We start from the raw sequence: 21,789 nt of genomic DNA, 5'->3' as shown, positions 1-21,789 counted from the left end.
TGCCTCCTCTCTGTACTGCAAGCTGGTTTGGTGTGAGACGTAGTGGAGGCTTTATGTATTTGGGCAAGTGGAGGGGGTGTGTGTGTGCTTAAATTCTGCAGGAAGTTCAGGCTGCATTTGGGCTTGGCCTATTACACAACAGGAAGAAAGGCGGGGAAGGGATTCCTATGGGAGGGAAGTGGGGGAAGTCTAGCATGCACAGTTCCATCTCCTGTTAATCATTCTTTTGTGTCCTGTGAAGTCCGCTTACACTCAACACATTTATCATGCTAACCTGTATGGCAGGTGATTTAACAGCAATTATAATCGTATCCACCGCCAAACTCTAGTAAGATCAGAAAGTCACACACTGCATGTAATGCCTGCCAGTTTGAGCGGAGTCATCTTTATTTACTTTGGATGTTCCTTCTCCCCTCCCCCTGAAAAAAAAAAACCCCCGGCACATGTGGGCTAAAGGGAGTTCTTTTTTTCTCTCTCCTCCAGACACGCAAACCTTGAGCCATTGTAATGAGACTGATGGCGTGCGAAGCCAAGTGTAATAGGACACCAACACCCTTCTTCTTGGAGGGGTTTGATATTATCAAAGAAACAACATATGTAAGGAATTTTACCTTTGGTTACAACTTGCTTGAGGCTGATTTGAATAACCATAGTGCTAAATATTTGTTAGAGCGGTAAGATTTATAGAGAACAAGAGTACAATATCTGGAATAAAGTCACAGCAACAAATTCCCATGTCCTGGAATGTGCTGTGGCTCGCTGTGTCTGCAGTTTTCACAAGGAAATTATGAATCGATTCAGGGTTACACACATACTTTTATAACTTTCAGTGCAGTGATTTTGTTATTACATAAAAAAGAAGGGGTTAAAGGGAAAGGGAGGAGGTCTTAGTGGGTTGGAGGGGTTCCCTACTGGCCACATTGTTGACCATCTTTAAATAAATAATTTCTTCAGTAGAAACAAGTTCCAATCCAGAATGTAGGCACCCTGTTTGGAGAAGTCTTAAGTTGCAGTCATTTAGTCTGAAGGCTTTTTAAAAATGATTATTGTTTGTTCGATCCTAAATGACTGAAAACTGTTTCTGTGTGTTTTTGTTTTCTTGTTAGGGGTTTAAACACAAAATTTCCAGTGGGTACTGACACAACATGTGGCTGCACTATGTGACAAAATCATGTATTTGTGTTTGACTGATAAAAATACAAGACTATATGTGGTATTCATTTCATTGCACGCCTTAAATCCAAATCTGTTAAATCCAGTGAAATCCTTGCTCGTGATATAACTGCAGTTCGATTTGCAGCCTTTTTTGTATTGTATCTCATTTTAGTTGTTAGTTACAAGAGGTGCAGGCTCCCATGATTATCCAGCTATAATAAGACATCAAATAATTGTGGTTGTGTTCTTTGTGGTCCATAAAGCCTGGTTTACTTTATTCCTGAGTGAACAAGAAAAACTGAACAATACTTTGTTCCTGACTGTTTGCATGCATGCGTGTGTCTGTTTGCACCTGTGTTTGTTTGAATGATAAGTAACAAAAAGGATGTTGTAAAAAAAAACTACTTCAGTCTAGCCTCTACGTATTTGTTCAGCCGAGCAAGCGTTTTAGTCACTTTAAATTAATCCATGAAATTTCACTGTTGAACACTAATGGGTTAAATGTCAAACTCTAGCAGTCAGTAGGAGTTGCAAGTCATGGTGGCAAAGCATATACTGATTATCAATAAGGGCAAAGGTCCTTATTTGCTTTGTGTGTGCTTTATGTTCTTTAAATAACAGAAAACTATCTATATAATGAGAGCCTGCCCTTTATTCCAGTTTACCTATAACCTACAAGTGAGAGTGGTGGCACGTAAACCCACACATACTAGAACAGTTATGTGGAATTTTACTTTTGTGTAAACATCGCTTTGTCTTAAAAAATAAATTTCTGTAAGTAACTAACTAATCAGGATTGTAGATTCAGCAAAAACAACAATGGCACCCTATCCATCCATCCATCCATCCATCCATCCATCCATCCATCCATCCATCCATCCATCCATCGACAGTCAAAACACTTTAGACATTTTCTCTGCACAACAGCCAACTTAACAGTGGGAATGTTTGACTTACACTATAGTGAACAAGCCTTATTGTCCTAAAGTCTGAATAATGATGTCATTGACCTTTCACATGAACTGCATTTCAACTCTTTTGCAATAGGACATGCTGAAACAATTACAAGTTAGCAGCCACTGAAGTGAAGTGTAAAATTACTGTGCAAGAAAAAAGCAACAAAAAACAAAAATCAACTCTCATCATTGGCAGACAAATCTTCAGTTTTTCATAAAATGACATTTTTGTGGCATTATCTGTTATCTCTACTGAAACTTAGACAGCAGGCTTTTCATTCCATAGTCCTCTGTGGCTCTAAAGAAAAAATATGTTTTAGCCTTCAGACATGGTTAGAAGACAAAATGCAGAAACCTGGCAGTTTCAAGATTACTGACACTTGAAGAGCAGATATTTATACTTGTAAAGGACTCTTGAGGTGTGACTACTCTCCTCACCTTCCTTGAACTTGAATGACTATTAATTACCAGCCCTATTGTAACTGGAACTAGAATATTTTTGTAAACTGTTGGGAAGTCTGCCACTGTGGTCTCACATATTTTCTCTTATCCAAAGACTTTTTGCTTTCTGAAAACAGGGTGAGGAATTGTCACCCTGATACAGAACACCGGCCCTTTGACACTGGGAATGGACTGACAGAGACATTTTCACAAAAGAACCAAAGTTGGAAAGATTCACTTTCTCACTAGTAGCAAAAAAAAGGGGACATTGTCTGTGCCAGATGTATTTTCACTACTGGAAATACTTTTTATGTGAGTATAGAACCTGCATAGAGCATCCAGGATGCAAGACACATGACATCCATTTCCTTGCATGTGTGGATTTACTGAGCAGTAACCTGAGTACTTTTATATAATTGGAAATACAATGGCTATACTGAGGAGCCGGCAGAGTAAAGTCTGTTTAATGTGTGAAAGGGTTGTTGTTTTTGAAAATCTAAAAAGGCTAGATGCTATTGCGACAAGAAAGCCTCGGCACGCAACACACTCTCCGTGCTCACAGATAAACAATCATAAAACAATAAACAATTGTGACAGTGTAATAAAACATCATACAAACGGGACTATATTATAGTTCCTGACCTTGACCACATTATGCCATGTGGCATTTTAGCAAATAAGACACATGCATAACAATCAACAAACAAACAAACTGAAAAAACAAAAAGGCTGTGCTGATATCATGCTGACTGACAAAACTGTGAAGTTGATTCTGCTGTTCACCTAGATGGCATGGTGCCAAATCATTGAAACACCCTCCAAGTTGAAGTTTTCTGTTGGTTTGCTGCCTCTTTACCAAAGCACCATCCTCTGATTAGGACAAAGACACGTTGTGGAAGAGAGCCAGAGATTAATAATAACTAATGATTAAATGCAGAGTGGTGTACAAACACATAGTGAATGAAACAATGTGAGTGAAGAAGAAACACTCAGCCTAGACCCATTGCAGCATAACTAAGGGAGGATTTAGGGTCACCAGCCCTGACAATAAACTTAAAAAGGAGCGTTTAAGCCTGGTCTCAAACTTAGAGAGGGAGTCTGTCTCCTGAATCTAAACTGGGAGCAGGTTCCACAGAAGAGGAGCCTGGAAGCTGAAAGCTCTGGAAATGTTCATTTAACAGGTGAATGCTACTAATATAAACAGGTGTCTGTTCAAAATGATTCCCTTACTAACCTCAGAATTTAAAGTATAAGCTTGCCCTTTCGTGTGTTATCATTTTGTTGATAACTTTTTAACATTGACTCAAACATATTGACCTGCTTTACACCCTTGTTGATTAGACAGTGTGGTTGCAACATTGCCACTGAGTGAAAGACTTAATTAGTTACAAATTCTTATGAGGGAACTTTTAGAAGTTTTAGAGTCCCGATGGCTGAAATCCAGGTGTTATGAAAGGTAGCAGGAAAACTGATATGAGTTTAATGTTCAGGAGAGTGACATTTGATCCACCTCATGGCAGTTAAACCTGCACGTGCGCAGCCAGCACACCATTAAAAGTATTTGTGGTACATGTGAAGTAAAGATTGAGGGGGCACTGTTTACACTGTTTTCCTGAAAAAGAGAGGATTGCCTGTATTGAAACATTTCAAATCAAATGCTGGTGGCTCTAAAGTGCAAAGTTTGATATAGGAACAGTATTAAATCACTGTTCTTAATTATTTTCCTTTGGTTTATCTCTTTCAGTTTCTCCCTTCAATGAGAGCCAGTAAAAGGATGTGTTGTCATATGAAGAGGTCACTTAACTCTATGATTTAATTATTTGTAATACACCTGACACCAGGTATTCAGTGTACAATTTAGAAGTACATGTTTCATTTTAATGTAAGAATTTTTCTTGACAAAAATCCAGCTCATTTGTATACGGCTAAATAAGATTTAGCCTATAGCACGACTAAAACATAGTGTGAGTGTGTATGCATGCATAAAGTCTGTTTGTGGGATAGAAAAGAAAGTAATATAAGGTGATACAATCACACTGATCTGATACTGCCTTGATGGCTTACTCAGCAACATATTGTGCTGATCTGCTCTTACTGGGTTTCATTCTTTCACCTTCATATTTGGACTTTAACTTCTCAAGCACAAACCTTCTCTTGCCAAAATAATTGTTACGCATTCATGTTTACATAGAAATTTTAATAAATTCAAATATTCGCTAGTTGAAATGAAAAGATACAAACTGATGCTTTTAGTACAAACTAATTTCACCCCTACTCTGCTGCTGCAGCCTTTTCTGTAAAGCGACATTTTTCGCTTTAACCACATGATGGCGCCAAATTCAAAAGAATCGCTAAACCAATACTAGTCACTGTAGAAAATCTGCTTGCACAGCCACGGGGCCCCAGCAGTGAGGAGGACACTCCGCAGCTCTATTTAACAGTTGAAGGATTTTGCTCTGCGGTCTGGTTCCATTTGTGCTTTTACAGAAAATCACTGTTAATCAATACAAAGTTATCATGAGCGATTACCTTTTTATTCTCTAATGCAAGATTTCTACTCAGGTGGGAGTGGTCTCTTCCAGATGAGGGTCAACAAGCGGTTAGATTGATATGAAAATGATCTGCAATGTGTAAGCTGTGGACTTTAAAATCGACCGATCGAAACACACCTAACGCTCCTTTCCACTCCACCGCCATCTTTAAAACATCTTTTAGAAAAAGGTTGTTTCATCCCTCCACTGGAGTTTTTGGAGATGTGCACATTCAGTGCCAAAGATGTTTTGGCATCATGTGATGGCTCAACGCCTAAGAAACTTTTTGTTGTGTGTTTTCATTTATCACCCCTCTGTACTTGCACAGCGGTTGACCTTTTGTTGCCTGCACTTTGTGGTCAGGATTGCAGCATCAGCTGAGTTTCCAGAAGAATAAGTGTCTCTGGTTGCTGTGCTTTTAGCTGCACGATGCAAACAGGAATGTCCACACATCTTGCGTTTGCAAGATGGGTTTAATACATGCAACGATTTTAAAGGCTTTTCTATACATTCTGCTAAACACGGCTTGCATGCACTCTTATATAACTGGACATGTACGCATTCGAGTCATCACACAAAACTTCCAACGAAAATCACGGCATAACTGTTCTCTGCGATGAAGCATCTAAACGTTAAGGGGTTAAACACGTGCGCGCTATGATGAACAAAACCGGACAACGGTGACATCAAGCTTTTACTTGTCTCTTAGATGGAGAGAGTAAGACTTCTAAGGTACATCTTTAGGTCTGAGTCTCTGAACGGATGCGCGCCGACCTTGGAGTCTCCAGACGCGCAGAAGAGGATTTTGCGCACTGAAATCAAGCAGAGCCTAAAAGCGAAGACAGCGAGCTGACTATTGTCTGTCTGACTGCAGTCCTGGCACTGGGATACGGGCACGCTTGGCTGTGTTTTACTGCGCATACTGACAACTTAAGACCAACATTGCTCCGGATTGAGTAAGGGAAAATATAGTCCACAGTTTATTTCGCTTTGCCTGGATTCTAAACTTAGAGGAGCGTTGTTACATCTGAACTGCTTAATGTAGGCGCTTCACTACTACAGACGAGCCAAAGAGTCCCAGCTGCTCGGGGGAAAGTACCTCGACATCCTGAGAGACGTTTTGAGAGGATTTTAGGTCTCTTTGCTGAACGTGGACTGAGAGAGGATGATCCCAGCCGCCTTACCGAAATAAGTGAGGTATTGCCTTTACGAAACGGTAAGGAAAAGTTTAGTATATTTCTTGAATAATTCACTGCCTCCATCTTTGATGTATTTCCAAATTAAAAAGAGACGTTTTAAATGATTTAACGACGTAAATATTTCCACTTTTCTCTCTCTCTCTCTCCCCCCCCCCCCTCTCTCTTTCTTGCAGGTGATCATAGCGATGTTTCAGTGCCATGAGCGTCTTCACCTCTCCAAATCTTCCAGAGAGGATTTAATCCCCGCTCATCTTGAATAAGTCGACAAGTCGTTGAAGATGAGTCCTCTGCAAACATTCTTGTTGTTTTTCCTCCTGCACCAGGTGAGGAGTGAGATGAGTGAATGAAAAGAGGCTAATTATGCAGAAGCATGTCTCCGACTGCGAAAAAGTAGAGATGAAGCATTTTTATTATGCTGTAGGACTCTTACGAGATAATTATTTCTTCACTCTAGGTAATGGTTTAAACTTCTTTTGCTTATATTTGTTTTGTTGGCCTGTCTTTTATGTGGATCCTTATCACGCAGCTGTGCAAGACTTGTCTATCTCCACATTGTGCCAAACTGAATAATTTCCTGGCATGAAATTTTATTTGGCACAGTCATCAGGAGCAAATTCATTTGCCGAGCAGAACTCCTCATTCAGTCTTACAGGGATAAGCTTAATTGTTTTATGTTATCAGGGCTCGCACACTATTCAGTGAAATACTTTTCATGTGTTTTTTTTTTAAATCCATAAAATAGTAAATAATTTAATACCCTTAGAAATGGCATCATTTCTTTCTTTTCTGTAGCCACTGAAAAATATGGTAAAAACAAACACAATGAATAACATAATGCAAACATAATGCATTTAGTAATCCTGGAAAGACTCCAGCTTTGCTTTAATGCGCATCATGTATTCTACAATATGCAGTTAATTACCATAAAAGCATCTGAGTTTATTATTTCTATTTGATATTGTGGCTTTTTGTAAGACCATCAGCTTTCTCAGCTATGGAAATTTTACATTACAAGCAGAGTGTTGCAAAAGGTAATAGGTTAGAATTAACAATTAGGTAATATTCTAAATAGAGACACAGAATTACCGAGGTAAAAAAAAAATCTACTGAAGATATTTTATAAAATATGCTATTAATTTTTGTGCTGGTTTGCAAAGTTTAAATATTCTTTTCTTTCAGTGTTTATATTCAGTATTATGTCCTTGGGTGTGTTGCTTCTCTCAATCACAGCTCATCTGAAAGTGCAACCTGCCTCTTCATCCCTTCAGGTGCACCTTTGGTGATCACTGGAATCATTAGACGTCTGTGTTGAACCCCTAACCTGTTTTAAGTGTCTTTGCTCTCAAATTGGGGCCAGAGTTCCTTTTTTATTATTACTTTTTCCCCTTTCAAGACAACTGAGAACAATAGATGGAAATTGAAAAACCCAGGGATTTTAAAAGCTTGATGATAACGGTGATGTCCCTGTTAATCCAAAGAAAATTATTTAGTATTTACCAGAGAATGATTGTGTTAAGCTTCTAGACGTAATCTTTCTGTAGTCTAGTTCAGGTTTTAATGCAGCAAGCACTCGGAAGAAAGTTCATGAGCTTTTGGGGAGTATAAAGGCCTTTCCTGCCCTTTCCCCACCCCCATCATATCGTGATGTTGTCCCCTATAGATAGTTGAATACAGCGAGGGTATTAGCGTTTTCATCCTTGCTTTATGGATTCTTGCCATGATCAAACTTGCACCGAAAATGCCATGGGATCGAAGAAGTTCTTCACATCTGTGCCATCCTCAAAGAGGACCTCTTTAAAGATAGCCTTCAACTGTGCAGCTGCAGCAGCAAAGTGCTGTCTGCTTTGGCTGCGGTTGTAATCAGCCCTGTGCCTTCTGGGAGCTGTGCCTCCAGAGAGAGACAGACTGCCTCCCTGGAGAGGCTCTCTTTGTATGCCTCAGTAGCTTCCCTCCCAACAGATTCACCAATGTCTGACTGGGGATGTAGTGGCCGTTATCAATATTACCCTACCTTCTTAGGTTCAAAAAAATCCCAAATATCTGACCCTCAGCAAAGGAATGGAATACGTGCTGCAATATATCATGATGTATGAATAAGATTTCTTTTTTGTTAGTGTATGAACCACTGAAAAGATGCACAAGGATAACGCCCATCAGCGCAAGGCCAGATTTTGAACCCGAGAAGCATTCTGTGATAGAGGATTGCACGCAGGACACTTAAACCCCTTGATATGAAATTTTTAAGCTTCTTGTTTTAAGTAAAAATCCAGAGTTTGAAAAAGTGGTCCAAATCCTCAAAGACCCCCAGATAAAATCACACTTTTTTTCCCATCGCTCGTCACATGCACATTCAATTAAAAAGCGCTTAGAACATGAATCAAACGGTGAAAATGTAACCCTGGACCCAGCATCTGTGCCATGCCCCAGGGACAAATAAGAGGGTCAAAGCCATCCTGGGAGAATCCATTCTTCCCCCTGACATCTGCTGCAGTTATCCTCTGTGCAATGACAGCAGAACAATGTAGATGAAGATGAAACATATTTGAGAGCCATGCTCTCTGCCATCTCAGCCCGTCCTGCCCTACGTCTATACCAGAGACTGCACGCAGGGAAAGTGGGGTTTTCAACTCTGCTTGGGATTAAGTGTTAGGAGACGTTGACAAAGTCTATTACGCCTTTATGTCTTTTTGCCAGGGTGAGAGCTCCTCTGGCAATATTATGTCACAACACAGCATCTATATGGCCCATGCCAAGAGGATCAGTCGCAGCGTTAGATGTATTGCTGCCTTTTCCGTTACCGAAAACACCACCCAGGGTTGAACTGAGCGCGGAAGACAAGAACGTCTTAAAAGATGAGTGTGACGCACTAGCGAGACGAAGCTTAGCTGGTTACTAGTAAGCTGAATGCGTCTTGTACTCCAGATCACGCCAGGCTTGGAGTTCATCCCTGCAACTTTGATGTGCAGTGATTTAAGGGATTACGAGTCATTTCCCAAAGGATTTAGCCTTAATTTTCTACAGTTAATAATTTATTTAAAAACATGTGTTTACTTATTTGGTCAGGCGAATATTTAAAAAAGTCTTTGTTACAAACAATCAGATATTTTAGACACAGATATTGCTGTAAAATTCTGCCAGAGGATTTTCCCCCTAGTTGTGTCCCCCCCCCCTCTCTGCAGTGGTAGAGTGAGACAGTGATGCTCTATTCAAAGGCAGAAAGGGTTCTGGCAAGGACAACAGTTTTATCCCTGTCTTCATAACAAAACACAAATTCTACATAAAATCCATCTCTAAGGGCTCTTTAACCCTTTTCCCCTTCCCCATGCTCAATTAGGTTTGGTTTTATTATTTATTTATTGTATATTTAAAGGCAACTCACACTGGGAAGTGTAATAAAATGTACAGTGGGGGGATTAGGAGCAGCTCTTTAATCTCACGCTTCTGATAATACTGCATGGGCTGATTGATTAGTTTTTCAGGAAGCTTATGTCAGAAAAACCTAATCCGTCTTTGGATTGTGCCAGCCTTGTAAGGTTTTCCGCGCTGCCACTTTATCATGGCGGCGAATTACAGAGCTGCTGGGCTGTGATAAGGTCCTCGTCTCTTTTACAGACCCCACCGCCCAACCCCCTGCACCTCCCTTTCCCTCTGGACAATAAAAAAAAAAAAATGTGTTTATATTCTTCACATCCCTGCTCTGCCTGGTCTTCACATCAACCTCTCCCAGGATTTGCCTTGTAAGAAAGGGAGAAAAAAAAGAGTGGAACTTAAGTCTTCAAAACCCCACCGGAGAAATTGGGTGGAGAGAGAGAAAAAAATATGAGAGAACACGTCTGGCAGACCAGTAGAAATTTCTGTGGAAGTGATTAAACATTGGATTGACAGAGTGAAGGGGCCTTGTATGCATGCGCTGCCTTCCAGGAATCATTTTGGAGCTTACATGGAGCTGATCTGTATCTGTGCTCATATTGGGGTCACAATCTTTCTAGCCAGGAGGCCTGACTAGATAATCCCTCATAAACAATACTGTCCGTGGCATTTTCAGTCCTCAACTTGTATGTTGTCTCAGACCTCTGAAGAAAAGGTTGTCGCTTCTCCGAATGAAATCCCTCAAATGTAGCTCGCAGCCACTACAGGTTCTTCTGACTGTATTGAGCCCCGCAGCCTGCTCCTTTCCCAATCATCAGTCATAATTGTGTTTGTACCGGCAATAAATCCATGATAAAGGTCTTGAAATGAAGAGAAAGAAGCTCCAAATGATTGATAGCTATGACACAATTGCCCTTTGCTTTGACAATAAGCCTAATCACGCCACGGTATGGCCCATTAAAGACTTTAGTCAAACAATTATAAGCTGCACGGCTATTTTCCCGCTAGCTGCTCGTGGGATGTGAACTGTTTAGGATGAAGTGCAGAGCCTCTCTAGTGGTGCAGGAAACATTATGTTTAATATGATGTTGAGTTTCCTGATCTTGGTCCACAGCTATGAATTTTTATGGGCGATGTGCAGCCCGAGGCGGTGTTAGATCTAGAGGCTCTGCTACCTTATAGCATTGTCATTACCTCTCTGCAGTGTCAGAAGCATCCAGCACTCACTGATGCACAGCGCCAGTGTTTTGAAGACTGTTGTCTGTATTGCTCTTTACTGCCGTGCTGCAACAAAACTAAATGTCGCAATCAGTTTATGGAGAGAAGAAGAAATTTTGCCCGCATCCAGAGAGGGGATGGAGTATGATGCCACGGTGCCACTTTTTCTTTTAATTAGTCAAATATTTACATTAACACTACGTCTACCAGCTACCACACTGCAATCACACGAAATCGTGACTTAACAGGCGATGTTTCTTCTTTAAATATTTCCTGAAAACTCTGACATAAGAAGTTGTTAATTACCGTCTGTGTGGTTCTTGGAGAAGGCAATCACATTTCATGTCAAAGCTCTGAGAAATGATTGACCTCTTTAATTAAAACTGTATTGCCTTTCTGTTAAAGGAAAAGTGTGACAGCTATAGAATAAGTACAATAAATCTCCCTTCTGATTATTCTCAGTTTTGCATTTCCTCCTCTGCCTCCAAGCTTTGAGCCCCCTTTTCTTTTTCAACATGTCATTTTCAGCCATAACAAAGCACTGTCAGCTCCCCTCTGTCTTTGTATATTTCTTGTGAAGTACCTGTCTTCACAGCTACTCAGAGGAAAAAGGAAGCAACGTCTTTCCAACTCTTGTTTCTTCTTCAAAGAGCCCTGTTTCTGTGAAATCAGCCACGGCGCAATCTGCTCGGAGAACAGAAACATTTTGCTCTGTCAAATTTAGCGGACGTGCTTTTGAGCAAATCAAGCAAAAACATTTTGGAATAAAACACTCCTATCATTCACGGCGCGGATTTGAAGAGGAGAAAATGTAAAACTGGGGTTGTCGCACGCTCACAGAAAAGGAGCTCAGAGAGAGAAACATTTAGATTACGTCTTCCTGAGATGAAAGCAGAAAAAAACCTAAAAGTAGAACTTTGAAGTATTAATTTAACAACAACATGCCATGCCTCCTTAAGCTGAGCAGTTTTACAAGCACAGCTACCATTGTCGTACGAAGTATAAGGTGTTAAAACCAGTCAAGAGAATGGTAATTACACTGAGTCCAATGTGCTTTGTGGTATTATCCTTCTCAATCCCTATCAGCTATCAGGCATACGGAGGTGCGTGGCAGGTGTCAGGAGCCAGCACAGAAGTTGGCGCTCTGACCATGTAAGGGGATTATGAAACTGATGATGCGTTGAAAGGTAACGTCTGCCTAAAAGTGAAGTGTTCAGGGCTTTGCAGCTGTCATATGTGGCAGGTGGCGAGATAACACTAGTATCCAGATTACCTGGAGGCTCTCTTCCCAGAGCCTCCCGTCACTCTCTCTCTCTTCTCTCTTGGTGGGATCTTTGTTAACACTTTGGAAACACCTGACATCATCGCTGAATTCAAAGTTTCCACACCGAGCCATGCTCACTAACATCCCATTTTCACCCCCGTGTCTCATGCAGTTAATTAACAAACTGTCAGAATGCATTTTAATTGATACTGAGTATTTTATAGCAAGATGATGATGATTTTCATTGTCTTTTGAACTACAGAGTCAAAGTTTATGTGTTATTATTCTGCTAAAGTCACTGCATGTAAACGTCTATTTCATCCTAAACTTATCATGTGGGTTTCCACATTTTTACAGCTGCAAACATCTGTAAAAGGTAATCAAATGTCATATTTTAAGTATTTTAAAGCATTTTTTGCTCAATCCAGTTTTAAGTTAATTTGAAGATTTGAAGGTTGTGATGCCCCCCCCCCCCCCCCCCCCCCCCCCCCACACACACACACACACACACACATGCACACACACACACAGGCTCCTCCCAAAAATGTAATTTTTTAAATAAAGAAGTCTTAAGAACAATTTTACCCAAAGAAAACAAATATATTGGATCTGGTAGGAAGTTAAATGAACTCTTACTGAAACTGACTTACACATGAAATACACTTCATAGCAAGATGACCTTTTCCCCCCCCACATGAATGACACGCCCTGCATTATATTGAACAGAAATTTTGTGATTTCTCTTGTCAAATGCATTGACAGATAACAGATAATTCATAGCCTTAAATACGGCTTTACAGTGGCTGCAAGCAAAAGGTCAGACAACTGAGCAGACATAATGCGTCTCTTGGCATGGCAGGCTCTAACAGGACAGGCTCTGCCTCTCATCGCAATCAAAGTATAACAGGCCCGAGCTAACGGTGGTGTAATTTCCTGTAATTTGTTCAGTTTAACAGGAGTCGCTGAAGCATGTTTCCACAACGACACGGCGGGAGAAGCAATTGTGTATTATTTGGACTGCCTGGTACATTGTCTCCTGCAGGGCAATAAGTGGCAATAGTAAATGTCCAAAAGAGTTGAGGCGAGGCGACGTTTCGGTCATTGTCATTTCAGATGCAGAGGAAAAAGAGGATTGTGTGATCGAGCCAGACAAGAACAACGCTGACACTTTTAACATGACTAATGGCTCACATCGTATGATTTATGCTAGCCAAAGGAGGGTTATATTACGTGCTATAATTTATGCTAATCATAGGTTGCAAGCAGCCCCGAGTGACATCATGAGCTGTCAGATAATGTTTTGCCACAACGTGTGCATGCAAACAGGCACAAATAATAAATTTGGGTTCAATATGCTTTAGATGCTATAATAACTCAACAAGGCCAGATTTGTTGCACTGTATTTGTGTGAAAGCAAAATAGGACTTGACTGGAGACAAACTCTACTGCTTTAAATTCGGCATACTTGGAATTTTTTTTGAAGATGAATGTGGGCAGGTGTTGGAGTTGCTCTCTTTTGAGACATATTACCCTTTCTTTTTTTCATCAAAAGAGGTTTAGGGTCAAGGTCAGCTTTAGATCAACAGCATTGCAAGTAGTGGAAATAAGAGTGTCTCTCACTGAGATGAATGCTCGCTGATGTCGGCTCTAAGACATTAACCCTCATCCTCTGCTGTCTTCATAGATAATTTCTGAAAAATGGCTTCAAGTAGTTAATATTCAGTGATGTAACACACAACAGAAGGTCTAAGCAACAGCTGCAATTCTTCCTAACTTCCTAAAAAAGGTGGGCGGAGGGGCGAGCCTGAAAACTAAGTGTAATATTTTTAATAGATGAAAATATGCATCCAACTTTTGGGAAAAGCAATCAGATATATTATGTTTCTTTCTGCTGCTTTTTGCACACAAAGCTCTCAATTTGTAACAATTTTTCTCTTTTCACATGCCTCTCAAATTTTAGGCTTTAGTTACGCTCCATTAAATATTGCACGGCTAGAAAAGATCCAACCTAAAACTAACAAGGATTTCTATGTGGCTGGGTGCCTGCGTTTGCCTTTTCTCTTTGCTTCAAGCCAACATGGAGAAACGCACCATAACAATCTGCAAAGTCACACACATCGGATTTTTTTCTTGCAATTAAATCAACAAGGTTTCAATACATATTTCGTGCGAAGCAAGAAATCCAATATTCATACTTATTATTATCTCTGTGCTCAAGCACCAAAGTTGGATTTTATTTTACTCATAGATATGCCTCTTCGCCCATCCACCGAATATCCTGATAGCGCCAGCGGACTTGTTACATATTATGATAGCGATGCGATGATCCTCTATGTTTCGGGCAAATCTGTCAACAGTAAGAAGGAGAAGCGATGAGTGTGTAGATACAGAGCTAGCGATACAGCTGGGATTATAGAAATGAAAACATCAGCATCACGTCTTTTTGAGCTTGTCTTCCTGCCCTCTCCTCATCGTCAACACTTGTACAGAATGTGTAGACAGCCACAGACTGGCCTTCTGTAAATACACGGCAGTGGTTAAAGGAGTGTCTTTACAGTCAGTATGAAAATCATATACTACACAGAAATGTAACCACTAAAGAAATGCACTGAATTTCTACTCGGCACCAATTGTACCAATATATTTTCACCACAAATAATGTGAGCTGTGTACGCTGAAGATGAATTAAAATTGAGATCTATAACATCTTTTGCAGGAATGTCATGACACTAGAGGCTGTAGTCTGTCTCATTTTCACAGAGGTCAGGTGGTAATGGCCTAAAGGATTATACTGGGGGGTAGCAGATATGCTACATGCACACTCACTCACTAACTGTAGCCTCCTGTGATTGGTAAGCTGCCCCCGGTGTGTCGATTTGCTGTTACGATCCACCACAGTGCTGAAGCACCTGCCATGTGATTCCCCGGACGGCCTCTGATTAAAAGTGATGGGTTTGGAGCGTGAGGCTGTCCCAGCGATCTGAGCACCAATCTATTCTTCAGCAGAATGTAGACTCTCTCTGTGGGCTGCTTTAGCGCCTCCAGGGCCTCCTCTCATGGAACCGGCTCTGGGTGTAAATCATTACAAATGATATGCCCTGTAACATCAGGAGGAAGATGGCTAAGGAAGGACTTTGCGCAGACGATTGCAGGCTGAGAATAGTTTTAATCTGAAAGATGCTACTTGTCATGTTGAATGTTTGAAAGCAAGAGTCTGCAGTCCATCCAGCTCTGCTACATTTTTTTTTTGGTCTAATGCTAGCAGCACTGGCTGAGCAGCTCCTAATATGACAGGTGTTTCGTCGCAATAGAGCTGGGTAAGTATTACGAAAGGCAGTGGCGAAGGCGGTGCAATTTTTGTGGGGTGTCCAGATTTTTACTATGTGGAAGCGCATCAAGTTAATGAAGCTTCAGACACAGAAAATTAGCAGAGAAATGAATTTCACCACCAAAGTGAGGTCAATTTGCACAGATAAATCCATGAAGAACAGTCGAGTGCATCATTGGAACTGCTCGGTTTGCACTGATGAGCAGGTTAATTGCCCATTTTGTTTATTGTGAGAAAGATGCCTGAAACCAATTTTCCCCAGACGCATATCTCAGCCTTATGCACTGGGAAAAAAAAAAATCAGCTATGGAAAACCCAGAAACAGATTAGTTTAGCTTGCCTCTGTATCAACTTCATTTCCTGAGCAAAAAGGTGATTTAAAAACCAAAACAGAAACAGAAAAGCAGACTTCAGATCATGAGTTGGCCACATTGTCAGTTGTGAAAGGCTGTGAAAGATTTGGTCACCATCAAAGTACAAAAGCTGTAGACCTGCCCGTGGACCAGAACCCATCACAACCAAACACACTGCCACCAGCTTCTCTCTCCAAATGCATTTTAACGGCATCTCTTTAGATGATCCAGAAGCCAGATGTCACTGGTTTCTTAATAACTTTCTAGAGGCTAGTTCTGGTCACTATGGCAATTACCTTTATGTCAAGCCTCTAAAAGATATGTCTACCCACGGGACAAGCAGGCAGCCAGCTCCATAATGCTCGTTACAGATGAATGTCGAGGCTGATTCATCCTGACTCGCTGTGTGGTTCGCTGCTGCTCAAGCTACTGTCAGGATGTAAGTTTCATGAAAAGCTCTTGATTGTACTGATTGCCACAACATTAGATTGAATTGCCTATTTATGCATGGTTCTGTAAGAAAAGGCCCCCGAGGTGTAGAAATGACAGGTGAAAAATAAAAGCCACAGATGTTCATGTCTGTAATAATAACAATGCACTTTTACACACAGTAAAAACAGGTAGTCCTGCATGCAAAGCAGCGTAAAAGCTGGCGGTTCATAGACTATTCACCCAACTCTGACTTAGGCACAAATGTGTATTTTCCACTCTGTCTTCAACAGCTACACTAGGGTGTGTACTTTGAGGATGTGGTTGAAGATTAATTTTTGAAAACCTTTTTTCCGTTCATTTATGCAGGAAATTAATGCGCACATATGAAAAATGTGATCGCCACTTGTCAGCCAATATTAACAGTTTAATGTAAGCCTGTGACAAAAATACGAGTCCTTAAAAGTCGGTTACAAAAAAATGTTTAGTCAGGATGTGCAATGTTTTTCAGTTAAAAATGTATTTTTCTGTATTCTTTGGAGATATTTAAGCATTTTCAAAACAAAATAGAATAAAGTAGATAATACTGATAGATCTCTAAGTAGCTGATTCTTTTTTATGTATAAGAATGCATTACTTAAACAGTCTTTTACCGTTTAAATTTAATTGTGGGTTGTAAACTATATATGGCCCCATAATTTCCTAAAAAAAAAGCTGTTTTGAATGCAAACATATACAAGCATAAACATTTTACTCCTGACATTATATATGTATATACATATACATTTTTTACCAGTCCAAATGTGTTTTATTTATTTGAATTTAGAATTCTAGTCACTATAACGTTAAAGATGGAGTGTCTATTAAAAAAGAAGGCTTAGCTCAGCTAATGAGAGTGATTAAGGTGCTCTTTCAGAGAGGAACCGTGTGTTTTATGCATGACATTTGATAGTGAACTGGAAATATCAGCTATTAGCACCTTGTGTGATACCTTACTGTTTTTGCTCATCTTGGTGGATGTACATTAAAATTACCAGGAAACTGTTTGGTGCATAGGCCTTTATCTTTACTGCTGTATCACTAAACATAGTCCTTTATAGGGCAGATAGAACACTGACTGCTGTGGTGTAAAAGCGCGATATCTGTGCCGGGGTGTCTGAAGTTCACGCATGTCTTTGTGTTTTAATGTAGGACATGCAGGAAAAGGAAGAAGCTAAACCACACTAGCAGATATCCGTAATGTTTGCCACGAGTCACTGCGCCTTGTGCTGTTGAAATGAGGTCTGGTGTTTTCAGCTCTATAAGTCTACAGTTATTATCATAATAATGTCTTGTTTCAAGTTGCCCTGAAACGCCTCTAGCACGGCAGCACCGATTAAGAAATCTTAATTAAGCTTTTGTAGATTCTCCTTCATCAGACCTTGCCTTTTTTTCCCCTTTTTTTTGTACAAAACCTCAGAATCCTTTAGTCGGTTTTAAGAGACATCGCTGCTGCCTAAATGAACAAGGTGTGCTCGAGTGTGTGTTGGTGCTGTGGTTGTGCAGGGAGGCAGCGAGAGAGAAAGAAACCAAAGCCTATGTGTCAGTGCCAGCTTTCAAGTTCCTAGTGCTTCATCTCTCTTGGGGCATTTAAGTATTAGATATCCCTCTGCTGATCCCCTTGTTGTCACAGCAATTTCCCCAGTTGCTCATCATACTTAAACTCCTCTCTCTTTTCCATTATAATCATCCTATACAAAGCACACCTGAGATTTACGCAGAAAGACAATTTGGTTTCACCTCTGAAGCCGCGCAGCATGACACCCAACGTGTTAAAGATATAACAGTTTGAGCTGGCGGGAAGACAAGTGCCGAATCTTCCTTGTTCACAGCAGAGGAAAAATGTTCCTATTGAGAGCCTGCAGATTTTATGCTTAGCATCATCTGCTGTTGTGATGTTATAAGAGTCAAATCAAATTAACAGCTGAGCTCACATAAGGTATTACTAAGTGGCTGTATCAGTGGGGAATAACGCCACTGGAATTGGTTGATTAAATGACTTTGGATGTGATGAACTACACATAGGGGCATTATTACAGTGTTGCCTCATTCATCCATGTTTACAGGGAGCAACTGTCTTAATTAAGCATTGTGAGAGGTGATAAATGGGCCGGGCTCACTGTCCGTGGGAGACCCATTGATTTCACATTACATATCCAGATAGGCGAGCCATTACCTTCCGCTTTAGGCATTAAAGTGTTACCGCAGTCTCGGACATAAGCAGCACAGTAAAGCAAAGCTGTAATTATAAGACACAGCAGCACAGCTTAAGGTGAATGTAGCCCTGTTACATTTCAGATGGAAAGGTTTGGGTATATGTGACAAAACAAATTGTGCTAGACAGACCTAGTTTGTTAGCTTTATACACATATGCCTCCGTTCAGCTTACAGCAAAAATATAATTAGTCTGGAAATAGTATGCAGCATCTCTGTGAGAATTCAAGCAGCCGCTGCTCTGTACTTTCAACATCTGCTTCTCTCAGTGATCCCTATAACTGGGCCCGGGGAAAACCCAGCACTACTAATTACTAATAAAACTAGCTAAGCTTATTGCTGTGAATTATTAAAGCTTTATCTGAAGTGGACCAGGAATCGTTCCTAAAGCTAAACGGCTTTGAGGTACAAGGAGGGATCACGGTTCATTGCTGCGTCTGGATTAGCACTTAGCACTATACTTTATATACGTATACACTTTATACGTACGTACTTCATGACACTACCGTGGAAGAGTGTTTATAGGTGGATGCGAGCTAAAGTTTAGATTCACCTTTCCCTGAAGTCCATGGGAATATCTGTGCACTCTAAATATCAGAATCTGCTTGAGTTCATCAGTGCATCATGTGTTCAGTTTAATACAAACTTCTTGTTTCCTCCCTTCTGTGGTGCCCCTGCTATCTAGCAGTAGTGTATTACATGCTATTTATTTGCATGTGCATGCACTTTTTAATGCTATATTTATATTAATGATTATTTTCTATTTATTTATTTATTTGGTTGTTGTTAAGTGATGTCCAGTGAATGCTATTTAGCTTCTTGCACAGACCTGTAATAATCTTCAGTATTCTATTACTGAGTTTACAATACTACGAGATGCTGCTGTTGAATTTTCTGTATTTAATCTTTATTTCATTTGTGAATATCTGTTTGTTTCCCTTTTCTTTATTAATGAACCCATAATGAATCATTTCATAAATATCTATAACAAAGGATTTTAGGATATGCTAGAAGATGAATGTGAAAATTGTCCATACTGCCCCTAGAGCAGTAGTTTTAGCTGGCAACCGATTCCAGGAAGAGCCCCAAACCTTTTGGAGGTGTAAAAATCTGCCAAATGAAACATGTGGAGCTACCTTCTGTGGTGACGCCTTGTGAATATTATTTATTTATATTTACTCTATGGGTAAATGTTTTTACCATCTGCTTTATACCAATGGCAATTCTCAAAAACACAGAAACTTCATACATACCAAACCCAAGAACCTATTACTGTTAACTTGTGAGGTGGAAGTTGCTCTTCAGAACTGGCAATCGTGCGTACGGTTTATCTAACATTAACCATATTAGTTATTCATAGGCTCATGTTGTCTATATGCACGCTATCATTTTAGCTCTCTACAGCCGCAGCTTTGCTGCTTTTCTGTGCTTTTTTCATTATTTGTGTATGTACCTTTCTCTTTCTCTGCTCTGCTACATGTCAGTGAAACAGACAAATGCAAAGCAGAGTAGCAAAGTATAATGAATGTGAATTCATCTATGTAGAATTACCAAATAGAAAGTTTTTAAAGAACACCCATCAATCCATTTTCTTAAACCCTTAACCAACTAGGGTAGTAGAGGAAGCCTCTTAGCTGACAGTGAGTGACAGGTAGAACACCTTGGACAGGCTATCAGTCCATCACAGGGATAAGACCAAAAGACACACAACCATTCTCAGTCAAATTCCCACCTATGGGCAATTTAGAATCACAAATTAACCTAGCATGCATAAATTTTTTTGAGGAAACCAGAGCACACAGAAAAAACCTATGCAAGCACAAGGAGAACAGTCAAATTCCACAAAGAAAGTCCCTGAGCTGAACAGGAAGTTAAAACCCAGAACTTTCTGGCTTTGAGGCTGCCACTTTTAAATGAAAGTGTATAAAAACACTACTGCCATCTGAAAAAGAACATATCAGAAAAACTAAGTACACCCCATGATTCATGAGCATCTTTAGGGACAATAACTTGAAGTAATTGTTTTCTGTGTAACTTTATCAGTCTCTCCCAGCATTGTGGGTCCACTCTTATTTACAGTGTTGCTTCAGTTCATTGAGCTTTGTGAGCATTCATTTATGCAGTTCTCTTAAGAAGTGAACATAAACAGTTGCAGTTTGTAGATTTGTTGGCATGCTTGGGATCATTGCGCGACCTAGTTGGGCCAACCTTTAGCTGATGCTGTGGCTGTTTTGATGGCCTTGGGGTGAATTTGGCACTCCTGGGAAGATCGTGGCATTGTGTTATGATACACCTGAATGCTCCAGACCAACAAACTGCTAAAATGTATTTATAGAGGTGATCACACTTGCTAACGATCAGTTATTATTAGCAGCACTTGGCTGCTATCTACCCTTTTCACATGACTGCACAGAGTTTTGTCAAAACTTTCTTATACACGTCACGTTAACAAGCAATGAATTTGAATGAATGAAATTGCATTTCACAAAGGTTTTCACGTTGGTTAATTGTTTTTTCTATCTATCTCTGTTCTGTTTCCTATCAAGGTCTCGTGCAGGAAAGTGCATGGAGGAGTCACAGAACTCATCGAGTGGAGGGACAGCGATAATGAACAGAAGATATCTCCCACCGGGGCCAGTCCACGGATCCTCAACCCCCTGCGTTTGTTTGCCAGGGGCTCCCCCGAGTTCAAGAGTAACATAAGGGAAATGACATATTTACACAGCATGGAGGACTTTTGGGACTGGTTATCTAACCAGACAGATGTTCAGGGCGCACAGGCCAGAACTAAACGCAGACCCATCGTCAAGACTGGCAAATTCAAAAAGATGTTTGGTTGGGGAGACTTCCACTCCAATATCAAGACTGTCAAACTCAACTTGCTGATCACAGGAAAGATTGTGGACCATGGGAACGGCACCTTTAGCGTTTACTTCCGCCACAACTCCACAGGTCTGGGGAATGTGTCGGTGAGCCTGGTGCCACCTTCCAAGGTGGTGGAGTTTGAGATCGCCCAGCAGTCCACACTGGAGACCAAAGACACCAAATCTTTCAACTGTCGCATTGAATATGAGAAGACGGATCGCAACAAGAAGACTGCCTTGTGCAGCTTTGATCCATCCAAGGTGTGCTATCAGGAGCAGACGCAGAGCCATGTGTCATGGTTATGCTCAAAACCCTTCAAAGTCATATGCATCTATATAGCCTTTTACAGTGTAGACTATAAACTGGTCCAGAAGGTATGCCCTGACTACAACTACCACAGTGACACACCTTACTCCTCAACAGGGTGA

The 21,789-nt window shown here is 40.5% G+C and overlaps 1 protein-coding gene across 1 annotated transcript; it reads left to right on the top strand.

The window, feature by feature from the left end:
* Positions 1 to 12,971: 12,971 nt before the first annotated feature.
* On the top strand, positions 12,972 to 21,789 carry nxph2a (neurexophilin 2a). The gene is made up of 2 exons (XM_085374311.1): positions 12,972 to 13,031; positions 21,043 to 21,789. The coding sequence occupies exons 1-2, from the start codon at positions 12,972 to 12,974 to the stop codon at positions 21,787 to 21,789; spliced, it is 807 nt and encodes a 268-aa protein (XP_085230437.1).

This window comes from Diplotaxodon limnothrissa, linkage group LG16, assembly GCF_057381915.1.
Source record: "Diplotaxodon limnothrissa isolate DT_005_m linkage group LG16, D_limnothrissa_male_GT1.1, whole genome shotgun sequence".
Classification (NCBI taxonomy): Eukaryota; Metazoa; Chordata; class Actinopteri; order Cichliformes; family Cichlidae; genus Diplotaxodon; species Diplotaxodon limnothrissa.
This window is presented reverse-complemented; position numbering and strand designations above follow the sequence as displayed.

What these genes read in the sequence shown, in the direction of transcription:
- nxph2a (XM_085374311.1), top strand. Translation starts at nt 12,972, where the DNA reads ATGCGTCTCTTGGCATGGCAGGCTCTAACAGGACAGGCTCTGCCTCTC. An exon ending in TGCCTCTCATCGCAATCAAA is followed by an intron (nt 13,032 to 21,042) that starts GTATAACAGGCC and finishes TTTCCTATCAAG; the next exon opens with GTCTCGTGCAGGAAAGTGCA.